This window comes from Primulina tabacum, chromosome 7 (genome assembly GCF_025594145.1).
Source record: "Primulina tabacum isolate GXHZ01 chromosome 7, ASM2559414v2, whole genome shotgun sequence".
Lineage (NCBI taxonomy): Eukaryota > Viridiplantae > Streptophyta > Magnoliopsida > Lamiales > Gesneriaceae > Primulina > Primulina tabacum.
In genome coordinates, this window is record NC_134556.1 from 23,129,485 (window position 1) to 23,146,917 (window position 17,433).

General features: G+C 36.9%; 2 protein-coding genes across 3 annotated transcripts; one reads left to right on the top strand and one right to left on the bottom strand.

Moving 5' to 3' along the window:
• Positions 1–349: 349 nt before the first annotated feature.
• On the bottom strand, positions 350–3,104 carry LOC142551177 (reticulon-like protein B11). 2 transcript variants are annotated; one of them, XM_075660263.1, is made up of 6 exons: positions 2,874–3,104; positions 2,493–2,673; positions 2,132–2,273; positions 1,955–2,024; positions 1,688–1,864; positions 350–665 (listed from the first exon to the last, which is right to left on the bottom strand). In XM_075660263.1, exons 1-5 carry the CDS (start codon positions 2,923–2,925, stop codon positions 1,695–1,697), a joined length of 615 nt encoding a protein of 204 aa, XP_075516378.1. In that variant the 5' UTR covers positions 2,926–3,104; the 3' UTR covers positions 350–665; positions 1,688–1,694. The 2 variants fall into 2 exon arrangements, with proteins under 2 accessions (XP_075516378.1, XP_075516377.1); XM_075660262.1 differs by having other exon boundaries at positions 350–662; positions 2,874–3,103.
• Positions 3,105–14,688: 11,584 nt separating this feature from the next.
• Positions 14,689–15,201, top strand: LOC142550611 (uncharacterized). Its single transcript, XM_075659685.1, has one exon. The coding sequence runs from the start codon at positions 14,689–14,691 to the stop codon at positions 15,199–15,201; it is 513 nt and encodes a 170-aa protein (XP_075515800.1).
• The last annotated feature ends 2,232 nt before the right edge of the window (positions 15,202–17,433 follow it).

Sequence of the window (17,433 nt, forward strand, 5' to 3'; positions counted from 1 at the left end):
ACCACAAACTAAACATGAATGAGAATGATAAATGGGAAAGAAACCACAAATTAAACATAATATTTTTTATTTCTTTCGTAAAATTTTCGAAGTTCTGATAATATTATGATTTTGTGCTTTACTTTATTCCATTATTAAGTTTTTACAACTGAAAAAATTATTTATATAAAATCATGTTTAAATTCAATTTAAGGAAAAAAAATTGTATTCCTACGCACAAAACTAAACATAAATTGAATCATATAAATCTAAAGCAAACACGGAGGAAAAGGACACACAAAATCTGAGAAACAAAACCACCATGGATCACCACCAACCATTTGATAGGATTGAAAAAGGGAAAGGGAGATAGCTTTTTCAAGTTTCATGCATGCTATTACCAAAATCATTGTACTTGGAAAAAAAAAAACCAGCCATTGCCTCGACTATTCACAAATAAATAGATTCAAAATAGGCAATAACAGACTACACAAGCAAAACTATTGATCCTAGAATAGTAGTTTTCATATCAAATTGAATAAGCAAAACAAAATACAATTAAGTTAGTCATGGTAATATGGGTAGACAAAGCAACACTAATGAATCTTCATATGCCCCTCTCCATATCATTTGCAAAACTCATTTCAGCGCATGTCAGCCGCTAAGCACCAAACAAAAGCTACCTGCTAAGTACATGGACATGTTAGAGGGTAAATAGATGCACAACAGCTCAAAGGTCATAGTAGTTCCTACCAAGTTCAAGCAATTCAATTTCTACATCTACCAGTACGTAATATTTTTTGTTGTAAATGCTTATCCTATATAAGTTGAAGAAACAGAAGTTAACATTCAAATTGTGTGTGTGGTGTGTGTTCATGCATGTTTTGCAGCAGCTAACAAACTCATCTTCTTTGTATACATTGTAACCTTACATAGTACGAGTCTAGCTCACCAAACAAGGCAGTTACACATGCAAATAAAAAATGAACAAGAGGACGGTAGTGTGTCCTCCCTACACACAAAGATACTGTTAAATTTCTTAATTCTTGTTGAAGTATAAATTATTGAAAGCTCTCTGATCGATAGAATATATCTCTACACGTTTCAACAAATACCCAAATTGGGCACATGATATAATTGCTGACTTGCAAGTATACAGTATGTCAGCATGTAGTGACCCACACACCGTAGCAGAAACTGCATTTTTTCTAATCCTTTCACAGCAGAAGGGACAAGGCTGCATCAAGGTGATATGGTGTTAGGTGTTTCTAGTATGTGCAACGCGTAGCTTGTCATGATGCAAACATCATATATGCAAAGAAGTGAAGATCTCTTCTTTTACCGAGGTCTAATCAATTAACCAATCTAATGACAGAGATGCCTAATTAACTTCATACTAAATTTGTGCCTGAAGAGCCTCTCACCCAACCGCTACAACTAAAGAGTCTACCTAATAAACATAAGGTTTCAATTGGCAAGTCAAAGCAGCACGTCAATCCAGAAATATGCAATCAAAATATTTCTTTGAGAAATATTTCTCCTGGTTCTTGCTTGCATGCATCAAGTAATAAAATATCTAAGATAAAAAACAATCTCATCTAGACAAGACATGCTCAATATGTGTTTCACTATCAAGATGAGGCATGAATAAATCAAATGTACAGCAATAAGAAACATTATCACAAGACACATTAAACTGTAGGTTTACAATGGATCTACTGTATCTTCTTCTCCTTGTTTGAAGGCCATGGAATCTTGCTCAGTATCATGTCATCAATTTTCCGATATTGTATACGAGCTATATCAGATGCAACATTCAGCTTTTCATCAATTGGCCTTTGATACTTGTCGTACAAAACAGGGAGAGACAGACTAAGAAGAAAACCTGTCGTCTCAGTAACACAAAATCCAACATTAATATTATTGTGAAAAACAAAAAAAATAAGGTTATCCATGCAGAGAATTCAATACTTACCAATGTACAGAAAAGTGAGAAAGTTGAATAAACTACCAACGTAAGAAATAATCCAGAGGCCAATAGCAACCTAATAAACATAATTCCACGAAGGCATGGATAATCCCTCAATCAGCACATACATGTTCATGATTAAAAACCGATACTGTATTAATGTAGGAGAACAAGCTAGAACACCTGAGCGAAGAATACAAGATTTCCAGCAATGGCAACATCACGTGCAATTGACAATGCATGGTTTACCCAGACTCGCATCTCATCAGCAGCCTTCAAAACAGTCTCTTCAGAAACCTCAAGATTTGGGAGAGGTGGCAGAGGTCTAATATCACAGAATAAAGTTATTCACTTGTTATTCGTCCATAATCCAATCAAAATTCACACATTAAAGATTCCACACTCCGTACATCCCTTAAGGCACCGAGCAAGACAAAAACTCATTAAACTTTTGGATAAAGAATAACAAAACGCAATAACTACTAAATCTAAAAATAATAGTGGATAAAGATCTCAGACCTTTCAGATATCTTAGTTCTTGTACCTATTAAGAAGTGATGCAGATTTAGCCCACAAGAACAAGATTACGACAAGTAACAATAGAACATTCGACACAAATGACAATAAATTGTATCCAGCTCTTTCAAATAGAAACCACATGGCAGTTGAACCCACAAGAAAAGCAACACTCTGCGACCATTTCTTCCATAACAGCAGGTCAGCAACTGCATCAGAAAATAAAACAAAATGAAATTTAATAATCGCTACCACTAAATTTATTGCTCAAATCGCCTACAATATCATTGAATACAAACGGCATAGATGGATCGATATTGAGATCAATTTATACTCCGACGAAACAAGTTAATTTGATAAAACGAAAGATTTAATTCAAAATGTAGGTGCGTAACACATACTACGATACCTGCACCACCCCCGAGTGCGAGATGAACAGAAAACTGACGTGAATTTCCCATAGCAAGTCGGATTTCAGGTTATGGATACGGAAAGTTTGGACGAAAAGGGGGAGAGGGAGGAGGAGAGGGACAAAGGAGAATTTGAGGGCGACGATTGGAATTACGTAATTGACAGTGGGCAGGGGATGGCCATTTCCAAACGCGAAACGGGACTTTTTGGGATCGTATTGTTGGTTCGCTTTGGGGTTCGGGTTGGGTATAGAGACCCAATATTAATAAATAAAATTATTATTAAATAATAAAAAAACTCATTCCTTAACTCAACTAGTATTTAACCCGTGCGATGCACGTATGATATTATTAAAAATTAGTTAAAAGTGAATAAATATTTAAATTGAAAAAATAATATGATTAATAAAATAAAATAAAAACTATTTTTTCGCTTATTTTAAAAAAATTTCTTAAATACAACGCATGTCAATTAATTTTTTTGGTTAATAATAACTATCATATATCAAAATTTTAAATTTGTTAGTCTAAGCCAATGACATGATGTTTATCGTGTTTAGTGTATTGATGTCGGCCACCAACCTTAATACATATTTAATTCTTTAACTTTCGAGATGTTATATATTATTATTTTTTAACACGTGATAAAAAATATTTTTAAATCACATTCAATAAAATTAATGAGAAATAATTTTTTTAAAATTCAGTAATTTCGTCTAAATCCACATTCACAAACAATTTTGTGACATGGCACGTGTTCGACACATTTGAATGATAACAATAATTGTTTCATCAATATCTTTATCCAAATGGGTTGTGATTTTATTTACAAAATCTCTTCATAATATACAACAGCCTATTATTCTGAAAGAAAAATGAAACATGTGATCCTAAGTAAATTATGCATAAATCAGAAAAATTATTTAATTCACATTTATTATGTATTCCAAAACAATGTCAATAAAATTTATAACGTGTCTTCTAATAAAGATGCTTACTTTCTTTAGAATTGGTTTAATAACTTCCATTACGGAAAATTTTATACTATCATGTATCCGTGAACTTTGTAATATAGAAGAAAATTGTCACATTAGTAATACGTAATAATTAACATTTTGTACAAATAGATTAATAATATTTTTTATTTCTCGACCATGAAAAATAGATTTCAAACTTAATGTCTCGTTGTTCTCGTTGTTTCCATATGTAGGTAGTTCATAACAACGAACAAATCTAAATTTAAACGAACATTACATCTTGCAAAGATTCAACTCATATATGGTGCTGAAAAGATGAGTCATTTCAGAATTCAATTTTGGAGTAGATAAATTTAATAAGATAAATAGAGTAAAATTGACTTCTAATATAATATGCAATATTGCATTATTTATAATTTAAAATTCAAATAAGACATCTCAAGGGACAAAAATTATACATTGTATGCTTTTGACACAATTATATCATACATTAACGTAACTCTTTCAAATTATGGAAATCTCGAATTGCATGCATTGAGTGTCAAACATTTCTGATTATAGAAGGTAATATACATGTTTATTGAGAGTAATTTAACGTCCATTTGAAACTCTTTTGAATATATCTCTTTTAATTTTTTTGTGCTCTCTTATTTGAATTTTTAAGAAGACAATTCAAGATATACAATATACATATAGTTTTGGAAGAAAACTACAACGCATTAATTCTTTAAAATTAAGGCAATTTCGAAATAATATGCATTTGGGATAAAAAAATTTATGATTATTAAATGGTAAATTAATGTTCATTGAAAAACCTTGTTGTAGTGATAACTTTTACACTCAACCAATTTTATTTTTAGAAAATTAAATAAACTAATAAAATATTATATTTCTTTTTTAGCAAGTAATTTGGGCATGAAATTACTTAAAATAGAAAAGTTTATTTTTGAATGATTTATCTCATGAGTGATACTGAACATTGCAATCATTTGAATTTTAAATTTATTTATACAGTTTTTAATTAAATTGATTGATATAATCAATGCAAAATTTTTAATATAGTTTATGTTTTTAATAGAGTTTAGTTTTAATTTGAGTAAAAAAAATAAAAAACATATAATGCATAAACTACATTTGAATTAATATAAAAATTAATTGAATTAAATGAATTGATGTAATCAATGCAAACAATAATTTAAGTGATCATTTATTGCAGTATACATGTGTCAATATTCATGTAAATCTTTCATTTTTTAGAAATGACACTTTGGCGGGAAATTACTATTTTTAGCAAAAACTCTGCTTTTATATATATATATAGATTGGGGGAAAGAAAGATCGGGAACCAGAGCTGGTTTCGGGAAGCTAAGAGGAAACCGAGTGGAAGCCAGCTTGGGTAAAAAAAGAGCACCTTTTTTAAACCACCATGAGCATGTATAATTCCACGAAACTTATCAGACCACTACAAACTACCCAGAGCTGGTTTCAGGAAGCTAAGAGGAGACCGGGTGGAAGCCAGCTTGGGTAAAAAAAGAGCACCTTTTTTAAACCACCACGAGCATGAATAATTCCAAGAAACTTATCAGACCACTAAGGGGGGGAAGAAAGATCGGGAACCCAGAGCTGGTTTCGGGAAGCTAAGAGGAGACCGGGTGGAAGCCAGCTTGGGTAAAAAAAGAGCACTTTTTTAAAACCACCACGAGCATGCATAATTCCAGGAAACTTTTCAGACCACTACAAACTACCCAGAGCTGGTTTCGGGAAGCTAAGAGGAGAACAGGTGGAAGCCAGCTTGGGTAAAAAAAAGAGCACCTTTTTTAAACCACCACGAGCATGCATAATTCCAGGAAACTTTTCAGACCACTACAACCTTGTACTAGCATGGGCCCATGGACTCAATCGGGCAACAAAAGAAGATTAATTCAATTGATCAAGGACCTATCTGCCGATAATCAACGGGCTTGTTTCCATCCACGATCTCAGATCATGCAGAAGCTAAGACGTGGGCCACATCTTCACATCGTGGCCATTATTCAAGCATCTCGAAGTAGTCACCGACTCTGGTACCCTATAAATGCCCCCAAGAGAGGTAAAATCAAGGAGTTCATTTTTCATTCTCAAAAGCACTCTCTACATATTTACTTAAACACACTTTCTTTCCTTTGCGTGCATACTTGACTGACTTAAGTGTCGGAGTAGCCACATCACAAACTCTTCTGGCGCCCCACTAATGTTTCTTGTTATGAGGTAGACAGACTATCCAGCTCGGATTCCTCTTGCTCGGTCACCAGCATGTATATGGAAAGAACACATCTCTGTCCGAGAAATTACCCACCTAGCTCACCTAATTTTCTCGAGCAGCATCATCGGTGCCATATGTAAAAAATCAGATGTGCAACGTCTCGAAAATTTGAAGGTCCACGTGAACCAATGCATACAAGATTATCAAATTTCTTGTGTATTTTAATTAAATTATTTTAATTACATCCAGTAATTATGGTAGGAATGTTTTCATGTTTTAAATATGATTTTCAACTAGAATGCATAAAATTGTATTTTAATGGTTATTCGAGATGCGATCGAGCAACGGAGACCGAGAGTCATAAGAGGGAGAAATATTTGTATTTAAAAAATATTTTACATTGTTTAATGTATGGTATATTTTAAATGATATTTTCGAAAATGACAACTTTTGAGATGTTTTTACACGTCGAGTCGTATTTTTAAATGATATTCAATTTTCGATGAAAATACGAACTTTTTGAGAATTCGGCTAATATTTTCACAAACTTTCCTAAACAAAATATTTTAAATATTAACTAATAGGCTTAATGGACCTAATATAATATGATTAGTGGGCCTAAACTTGTATTAATTAATTTATAATAAACAAGGCCCTAAACCCTAAGCTCCCACACCCTCAAACTCACGCCCACCTCCCTAAAATCATACTAGGACTCTTATTCTCCATCACCAACACACACACACACACACGTTGGGGAGACAAAGTCACGTTAACCTTGAAGGAAATTGAGCAAGCTTCCTCCCGTCTCTCCATCAACGTCCCTGTCATCGTAAGTTGTTTTTCGTGCGTAAAATACATAAAGACACACCTTAATCTTTTTTTCACACATCTTTCCCACCATATAATGTTTTTGATATATGATTGCATGAAAAACATGATAAACTTTATATATTTTCGTTTTTATGGCTATACATGCATAAAAATAGAGTTTTCTGCTTTTAAACTTTTTCCTAATGATGCACAAATGGGCTGTCTAGGGGAACTTAAAGGGATATTTTTTTTACTTATTTAAGGACCCTTAGGTGCATGTTTAAAGGATGGACAAGATAGGGTACCTTGATGAACAAAAATTTGAGTTTAAGGGCTAGGGTTTTTCGAACTTGGCTTCCTAGGAGGGCACGGCTTGTAGCTGTTGTAGGAACATGTTCAAGGGTCCTAAAAGAGGCTATTCAAGGTCCTAGGTTTGTTGCATGAGGGCTGGTGTGAAGGAAAGGGGCCGTGCATGAGGCTTGGACGCCTGAGACTCCTAGCGACAGGTTTGAGTGGCTGCGGCTTCTTTGCTTGGTAGGTTCAGTCCAGTAGCTTGCCTCGGGTTTGGTTGTGGCCCTAAGGGGGTAAGCTAGGGTCTAGTTAGGTTGGTTAAGGGCTAGGGCTGAAGGGTGCAAGTTAGGCAAGCTAGGGTTTTGAAATATAAGTGCAGAAAAATTCAGTAGCTTCTTAGTCTTGTTCATGGGTCTTGATTGGCTTGATTTGGGTTGAATATGGTTTAGTTAGGTGTTATTAAGCTTTGGTTCAAATTTATTAAAGTTTGGTTGAGTTTCGAGTCAATAAGAGTCAAAATAGGGACGTACGTCTAAGTTTAAAAACGAATCGAGGAAATTATTGAAAACCTAAATTTTAAGCCTAAGGAATATTCAAGGGAGTGTTTTAAAGTAATAGGTTAAGTTGGAATGATTTGTGACATCATTTCGTGGTCTAGGAATATGTTTGGAAAGTTATGCTTCTAGGGGTAAAACGATCATTTTACACCTAAAAATGGTTAGACGTTCTGGCAATACCCTGAATGCTATAATATATGTTAAAATGTTTATTTTATAATTTTATGAAATTTTCTGATGAAACATTAATGCTAAAAGACATGTTGCTTGCTTGATTTAAAAGAAAAAAGAATTATATATGCACAGGGTGTCAAAATCAGACACGACCCACCAACCCGACACGATTCAACCCGAAATAAATCAGGTTTGGGGTTTTCGGGTTCGGGTCAGATCGGGTTGAACCGATAGCTGACCCGAAAAAAATGATCGGGTTGGGTTGGGTTGACTCGAAAATTTTAATTTTTTTTTTAAAAAAATTATAATCAATAAACATTGCTTATATTTTTATATATTGTATGTCGGAAAAAATATTTATTGTATATTTATATCATAAATTTTCATAATTTATTAATTATTTTAAAAAAATTTTATTTTTTGAATAATTGTTTATTTGATTTAATAAATATACTTTATTTTTCTACAATTAGATTTTCAAATATAAATCATATATATAAGAGAGATTTTATTATTATGTGTTTAAATTAAAATATTAGTATTATTTTTTTTTATTTTCTTTAAAAAAAATTTATAAAAAAATTCAAAATCAGGTTATACGAGTTTATCAGGTTGATTCGGGTTCAGGTTCAGATTTAGAGTTTTCGAGTTGGATCGGGTTTGGGTTGGGTTTGGGTTGAGCAATTTTTGAATAGTACTGTTGCTCAACCCTACCCAACCCACCCGACCCACCCGAATTGACACCCCTATTAATATGCATGAGTTTTTATGATTGATGAAAATATAAAAAGCTGAAGGAGTTGAAGTGATTGTGACTAATACGATGATATGATTGGAGATATGGTGAGGGAAAAGGCCTCAGAGGGAGCCCGACGATTGTATTTTCATCAACATGATATGATGATATGATAGGTCAAGGCAAAGTTGACGAGTGAGAATGTCGCTGGTGTCCGCGCTGCCCAGTACTGTGGTTATACATAGATGGATCCATCGACCTTCAGCCGAAATGAAAGTCACAATTAGCGATCCGAATTCAATAAAAGGAAAACGTTTACGTATATGATGAAAATGAAAAATGTATATGATTAAAGAAAAATTGTTTAAGTTTATGCATGTTCATGGAAAGCTATTTTAAGTAAAAGTATTTTCACTGTTGCATGTGGATGTATATGTATTACTTGTTATCATTGTTAAGGTTTACTGAGTCAATAGACTCACTAGGTGTAATTGACACATGTGAGCATGATGTTGATGTTAATGAGGGACTTGATGGTTGATCTTGCTGGACTAAGGTGCACACAACCGAGGACCAGTGCTAATTTTTCCGCACTTAAGTTTATGACTTATGCTAATGATTTAAGTTACTTTTAAGATTTTATGACTTATGATGATTTTGAGAGTTTTTGAGAGGATGCTAGAGTTAAATTAGTTTTGAAAAAGTTAAAGTTAGGTTTGGTTGATGATTTATGATTTTATGCTTTGAATTTCTTTCCTTTTGATTTTTAAATAATAGTTGGTTGATTTATTTTTAAAATGGTGCAAAGTTATTTTAAAAAAATACATATCTTTATGTATGGTATTATTTCGGCCGAATGCATGATGGATATAAAAAACAAAATTGCCTAGTATATTTTAAAGAAAAATGAGTAGTGGATGTTTCAAGATGTATAGACGTAGATATAATTTCCACCCGAAAATCAGCCCATAAGGATCCTTTCGGAAGGGAGACCTCAAACTCAGCAGTCCCACATGAGAATTCGCCCTGAAGGATCATCATCAAACCATCATTGTTGCCTCGGAAGAGCTTGCCTAATGGGTAACGACAGTTGTACAAGAGGCCATGGTCGGGAGATTACCTCCAAACAAAAATCATGATCAGGAGCAGGAAGAATCCGTGGAAAAATCTTATCTCCAGGAAATGTCTGAAAATAAGGAGGAGAGCTCTCAGGTAGGGTCCAAGGCTCTTACCATGGCCGTGGAATTAGAAGAACTGAGGAAGAAGGTGAAGAAGATAGAAGGATAGGTCGGGTGTTCTCGGATTCCCCAGACCTAGTGGAGGGAAGTACTTTCTCTACCAAGATAGTGAATGATTCCTTGACTATTCACTACAAGTCGACCAAGATAAGAGATTATGATGGAAATACCGATCTAGGGGAGAACCTGACTCGGTTCAAGAACATGTCGATGTTGCGCTGCTATGAAGATAATCAAGTGCAAAGCTTTTCTAACAACACTGGTGGGCTCAACCCAGCTTTAATTTGAGAATCCTGAACCTCAAAGTATCCATTCTTTTGAAGACTTTAAGAACATCTTATTGCATAACTTCAGTAACAACAAGAAGTATAATAAGAGTGCTTTTAGCTGGTTCAAAGTAAATCAGAACGACGATGAATAGTGGTGGTCATACATTTGTCAATTTAATAAAGCAGTCCCGGAGGTACCATTCTGTGACCCCGAGACCAAGACTACAACTTTCACTCAGGAGCTCCAAGAAGGAGATTTCTTCCGGTCCCTACTAAAAAGGTTTCCCAAGGAATTTGAAAACCTTTTGTCCTAGGGGAAAAAGTACATCAATGTGGAGGAGGCCTGGAGGTAGAGTCCGGACAGGAATGGCAGAGGATCGGGTGATGAGAGAAAACCCTCTGGGTGCTTTTCTCAGTATACGCCCTTGAAAATTTTACAGTGATCATGTAGTACACATATGTGGCGAGGGCAAGGCCGTCCTAAAGGCCATCCAAGGACCAACAAATGACTACAAATATAAGGTCTAGGAAATTCGAACTACATAACTTGAATACATGCAATCTAAGATTTTATTTAAAATATGTGTTTAAGGATTTTGATGCATTTAATTCATGGTTATTGCACACGGTTTATTTCATGATTATTTTTAAGTTTCATGCATTAGGGTTTTAAATTGCATTTCGCTCTCGAACGAGTAATGGAGACCGGAGATAATTAGGAAAAATAATTTTATTGAAGAATTAATTTTAATTACTTAAAATGAGGTGTTTTTAAGGGTATTTTCGAAAAATGGGTCATGATGGGTATTTTTACTCGTCGGTTTGTATTTTTAACCGGTACACAAATTTTATCGAATCAGGGGACTTTTTGAGGTTAGGGCAATATTTTCACAAACGTACCTAACCGAAATATTTTTCGAGAGTGTTATTGGGCTTTTTAGTTGGTTTTATTGCTTAATGGGCTCAATACCCTTTTAAATCCTCTTAAAATGTAATTAGTGCCCATTAATACATTTTATTTGAACTAATTAACACCTAAACTAAACCCTAAACCTACTTTGGCCGCCCACCTCTCTTTGCAGCAGCTCCTTCACATGAAAACAACAGCATTCCCTCCCCTTTGCAGCAGCAAGCTTCGGCCCCCTCATTATTTTCAAGAAAAGCTTCTCTCCGCCTCTCCGTTGCACGTCCCACGTGCGTATCTTTAAGATTTTGATCATTTAATTGTTAAGACATGCCTTATATCATCAATTTTCTCATCATTCACGCTATGTATGCTGATATACGTATATTTACATGAGAAACTCTTTGATCTATCATGTACTATCGTTTTTGTATGGTTTTACATGGAAAAATTCAGGCCTTTGTGAACATGGCTCACGTTTTCATGACTTCATTGCAAGGGGCTGCTATGGCTAAGGTCAAAGAGACTGTGCAAGTCAAGTACTAGGGTTTCATGGTGTTGGATTCACGTTAGGGCCATGTTTTGTGGAGGCCGATCGGGATTTTAGGAGGGAAACGTGGGTGTTCATTGGATCGAGGAAATTGCTTGGACCCGGTGGTGTGAGGGGTTGTTCCAAGCCATGGACCAAAACCTGGTGTGTCTGAGTCATGGCATAGAGTGGCCCGCACGCTGTTGGTCTTGTCTTTAGGGCCGATCGGAGTCATGGAGTTGAGGTCGGCCGTGGGTGGAGTTCCTTGGGTGTCCTCGGGTGTGTGTGTCTTGTGGCGTGCATGGGGCTGTGTGCTCGAGTTAGGTTGGTCCAGGAGATTTCTAAGGTGGGCTAGGAAGGTTGGTCCAAGGCTAGTCCGAGCCGGTAGGGCCTAGGGTCGAAAATTTGCAAGTTTAGTGTACTAGGGTTTGAAGATGTGTTGTGCAGAAAATATGATGTTATGGTTTTTGAAGGATGGTTTTTGAGGGTTTGAAGATGTGTTGTGCAAGTTTAATATATACATGGTTTTATTTAGTGATGAATATGATGTCATGTTTTTGAAGGATGGGAGTTGGTTGTGACTAATACGATGACATGTAAGGCCAGGGCTCAGTGGACGGTTAATGATGTTGCTGATGTCCCCGCCGCCGGGTACCACGGTTAGACGTAGATGGATCCATCGACTGACATCATAATATGAAAGTCACAACTGATGAACGGAGTTCAAATTAAGAAAATGAACACGTATATGCTGATATGAAGTGATATGTTATGAAAATATTTATGCTTCGACATATTATGATTATGAATACAATTTTTACGATCATGAAATGTATTCTCATTACAGTATTTTTCATTATTGCTTATTATGTATATGTACTTGCTATAACATTACAGGCGGCGGGGCTGGATGTGCGCACGCTAACCCGAGAACCTTATTTCTTCGGCATATCATGGTTATGGGATAGGAGTGGACATGAACATTTTACTCGCTCATTTTATTACGTCATTGGTCATTCTATTATGTTGATGGTTGTGAATATTTTTACGTGTTTCTTATTGCATTATTTTAAACGTAAGTCTAGGTTTGACGATTTATCTATTATTTAAATTGCAGTATGTTTTCCTGTTAGTTGATTATTGTTATTTTAACAATGTACACTTTTAGCAGTATCGCATGCATGCATTTAGATTTAACTTTCAGGCATTAGCTTTTTTTTACAAAAAAAATTAGTAGCATTTTTAAGTAGCAGTCGTCACAGTTGGTATCAGAGCAAGGTTCCTGTGTAGGGTTGTTCCACCGCCAGATTTTACAGCTCAGTCTTCAAACCTCAAATCTGTAAGTTTACATGTTTTAAATGTTTTGATGCTATCACCTGCATGATTACATGATTTGTAATTTACAATACATTTTTAGCTGCTTTCATGATTTAAGAATTGAAATGTTTTGAAAACTAGATTAAATTGCATGATGTATTACTTTTAGAATTTGGACTATATTCAGATATCATGACTCTCAGACGCGCCCCCAGTACATACAGACAAGTTGATACTCCAGGAGGCGGTAGAGGCCCACCTCCACCACCACCACCACCATTGGATGCAGCTACTTGAGCTCTCGAGGGCATGGCTAGACTTTTGGAGCAGGCGCAGCAGGCTCCCCGACCCAAGACAGACATATATGAGTAGTTTAGATGGCTCAACCCGAAGGAGTTCGGGGGCACTAGTGATCCATTCTTGGCAGAAGGTTGGATTCGATCTTTGGAGCTACATTTTAAGTACCTGGATATGAGGGATGGCAACCAGGTCAGTTGCGCCACATATATGTTGAGAGATGATGCATCTCTTTGGTGGAAGGGAGTAACGCTTGGGCTGAACTTGGCTACCATCACGTGGGATCAGTTCAAGGAGACGTTCAATTGTAAGTATTTCCCAGCTGATGTTAGGGGTCTTCTGACGAGGGAGTTCATGAGTCTCCACCAGGGGGACTCGTCTGTGGCCGAGTTTATTCAGAAGTTCGACAAGGGATGTCACTTTGTGCCCCATATTGCTAGAGATGCCGCCTAGAAGCTGAGGCATTTCATGGTTGGCCTCAGGCCTACTTTTCGCTGGTATATGATGCTTATGAGACCGGCTAGTTACGATGAGGCGACTGGATGTGCATTTCAGGAGGAGCAAGCGCCGAGAAACATTGATTTTGAGATGCAGAGGAAGAGGCATCAGAATTAGGCTAGTACTCAGCCGTAGAAGAAGCAATATTCAGGGCCACCGAGGCAGCAGGGGCAGCAAAATCCCCGGGGTCAGTTCAAAAGGCCAGGACAACATCGGCCACCTCCGGAACCAGGGGCTTCTAAGCCGGAAGGAGGACCGCCGTGCAAACAGTGCAACAAACTTCACTATGGCAAGTGTATGTGGGGTACTTTCAGGTGCTTCATATGCAAAGAAGAGGGCCATAAAGTAACTGACCGTCCGAGGAATCAAGGCCCCACTACTAGCAAGGCCTGCGTTATGCATGCAGAAGAGGCAGAAGCCGAGCCAGACTCTACATTGATCATCGGTAATCCCTACGCTTAAAAGTTCATTTATTTACTGCCTCGAATGCATGGATTATTATGTTGGATGTTGAGTTACTTTGGAATGGAGAACCTAGAATAAATTAAGTTGCATTCACTACCTAGGTGGAGTTAAGAATTGAATTAAATGAGTTAGGAATTTCAAGGACTTAATTTGAAAAATCAAAATTTTTAAGGGAGTGTCAAATTTTTTGAATTTTGGGGGAGAAAATTATGAAAATTCGAAAATTTTTAAGGAATTATAAGGGGCTAAAATTCGAAATATTGTGGGACAAAAATGTAATTTTCAAAAACTTTAAGGGCCAAATTGTAATTACTGAAATTTTTGAGGATTTTGGGTTATTTGTTGGTAGGAAATTTCCTAAGTTTCATTGCGAACAGATTTGATGGTATCTTTTGTCGCAGGAAGAATATATATTTCAGGTGTATCCATGCATATATTGCTAGATTCCGGAGCTACACATTCGTTTATATCCGAATCATCAAGCGACTAGGAATCATACCAGAGGTGATGGATTTGGGTTTCAGAGTATCGATTCCATCCAGGCATCATATGTTCACTTCTCAGATAGTGAGGGGATTGGAGTTTTGGTTACACAGAAATGCGGTACAGGGAGATTTAATTGCGCTACATTTTCCGGAGTTTGACATCATTTTGGGCATGGACTGGCTTTCTTCTAATGGAACTGTCATAGATTTTCGACGGATGTCAGTATCCGTCCGACCGCCTAGCGGTAAGATGTTTGTGTTTGAGGCAGTCAGACATCAGCAGATGCCGCACATCATTTCTTGCATCTCTGCGAGGAAACTCATGAGGAGAGGCTGCCAGGCGTTTTTTGCCAGAATTGTGACAGTGTCAGAGCCAGTCAGTCAAAAGCTAGAGGACGTCGATGTGGTTAGAGATTTCCCTAGTATTGTCCCTGAAAATGTTTCAGTCATTCCACTGGACAGAGAGGTGGACTGGACTTTTCTATCAAGCTTATGCCTGGTACAATGCCGATTTCTAAGGCACCCTACTGTCTAGCACCTACAGAGATGAAGGAGCTGAAAGATCAGATTCAGGACTTGCTAGTTAAGGGTTTCATTTGCCCTATCTTTTCTCCATGGGGCGCATCGATACTGTTTGTTAAGTAGAAGGATGGCAGCATGCGACTCTGCATTGACTACCAGGAGCTGAACAGAGTCACGGTCAAGAACAAGTATCCCCTGCCCAGGATCGAAGATTTATTTGATCAGCTTCAGGGAGCGTCAGTATTCTCGAAGATAAATCTCCGATCCGGATACCATCAGCTTAAATTGAGAGAGTCTGACATGCATAAGACAACATCCAGGACGCATTATGGGCACTATGAATTTATGGTGATGCCCTTTAGTTTTACGAATGCTCCAAAGATCTTCATGGATCTCATGAATAGCGTGTTTCAACCATATTTGTATCAGTTCATCATAGTTTTCATTGACAATATCCTGATCTATTCGAATAGTAGAGATGAGCACATTCAGCATCTGAGGACCATACTACAGACTTTACAGGACAGATGATTGTATGCCAAATTCAGTAAGTGTGAGGTTTGGCTAGACAGAGTGGCATTCTTGGGCCACATTGTATTTCGAGATGGTATAGAGGTCGACCCTAGTAAAGTTGAGGCAGTCAGAGATTGGCCAGTGCCTAAGAGTGTGACAGAGATCCGTAATTTCTTGGGATTGGCTGGGTCCTACCGCAAGTTTATTCATGGCTTCTCTTCTATCGCTGTGCCTATAACCACCTTGACGAAGAATAATTTCAAATTTATTTGGGGACCGGAGTGCCAGAAGAGCTTCGCCAGGCTGAATTAGGCATTGACTTCAGCGCCATTTCTAGCTATGCAATCAATGGTGGGAGAGTTTGTGCTTTATACAGATACTTCGAAGCTCGGTTTGGGTGCAGTGTTGATGCAGCATGACAGAGTTATAGCTTATGCGCCCCGACAGTTGAAGTTCCATGAGAAAAATTATCCGACTCATGACCTCGAGCTAGCAGCAGTGGTATTTGCCCTGAAGATCTGGAGACATTGGGGAGGAGTGCAAGATTTTCACTAACAACAAGAGCCTGAATTAATTCTTCAGATAGAAAGGGCTGAACATAAGACATCAGAGGTGGCTAGAGTTAGTGAAGGATTATGTCTGTGACATTAGCTACCATTCGGGTAAGGTTAATGCAGTTGTAGATGCCCCGAGCAGGAAGAACGCAATGATTGCTCATTTGTTGGTGTAGAGACTGCTGCAGGCGGATATTCAGAGGTTCGAGCTTGCAGTTTATGCTAGGGGAGATGCCCAAATCTTGCTACTTTAACAGTACAGCCAAATTTGAGAGGCAGAATTCGGGCAGGGCAGACTTCGGACGAGCAGTTGCTGAAGTTGAGACAGAGGGACGAGGCTAAGGGCCGGAGACTGTATACAGTTGTGGATGACATAGTCAGATATAGGGGCGATATGATCGGTTAAAGGTGAAAGAGTGTTTAGAATGGGGTGGAGGGGTCGAATAAACACTAACAATTTTTACAACCTTTTCTCGATTTATGAGTCATTTTAGTGATAAACTGATACTCAGGAATCTTGTCAATCGATATCAATCAGTTAATAATAAAAGTGCGGAAATAAACTGACTGATAGATAGAATAAAAACTGAAATAAAAAGACATAAGTTTTTATGGATGTTCGGAGATTTCAAACACTCCTACGTCACCCCTTCTATCACAAGGATAAGATATTTACTAAAAGAATTTGATCGATACAAACGGTTGTACAGGCCCACTTCAGTTTTGGACTTAACAATGCCAAACTGAAACTCTTAGTTATAAAATAATTTACAGTACTCAATTGGACTGAAATAAATTTGCACAACTGATCTCTTCAAGATCAAGTACTATAAAATAATGGTTTTTGCTTGTAAGCTCAAAGTATAGCCTTGAATGCTATGGATGTATACAATAAGAGTGAGCAAAGATTTCAGCAGAGTAACAGTATATCAATTGGGTTGATTCAGATTTAGATTTGAGATTCAGAGTGTTGTATTTTTCTCAGCTGCTCTTCTCTGCTATTTATAGGTTTTGCCTCCAATGGTAATATTAAATACGATTTGAAACTATCTATCCATTGTTTGTCACGTCAACATTCTTCTGACAATCGTACACTGCAATTTTTCTGACACGCAGCTATCCCACTACTTGTTGCAGTCAGCTTTTGTGAAGTTATAGGTTGAACGTCCTTTTCTTTA

Coding starts and splice junctions, on each gene's coding strand:
- LOC142551177 (XM_075660263.1), bottom strand. CDS start 2,925: ATGGGAAATTCACGTCAGTTTTCTGTTCATCTCGCACTCGGGGGTGGT. Junction 2,274..2,492: donor TCTGCATCACTTCTTAATAG/GTACAAGAACTA, acceptor CTGTGATATTAG/ACCTCTGCCACCTCTCCCAA. Junction 2,025..2,131: donor ATCTTGTATTCTTCGCTCAG/GTGTTCTAGCTT, acceptor TATGTTTATTAG/GTTGCTATTGGCCTCTGGAT.
- LOC142550611 (XM_075659685.1), top strand. CDS start 14,689: ATGGATTTGGGTTTCAGAGTATCGATTCCATCCAGGCATCATATGTTC.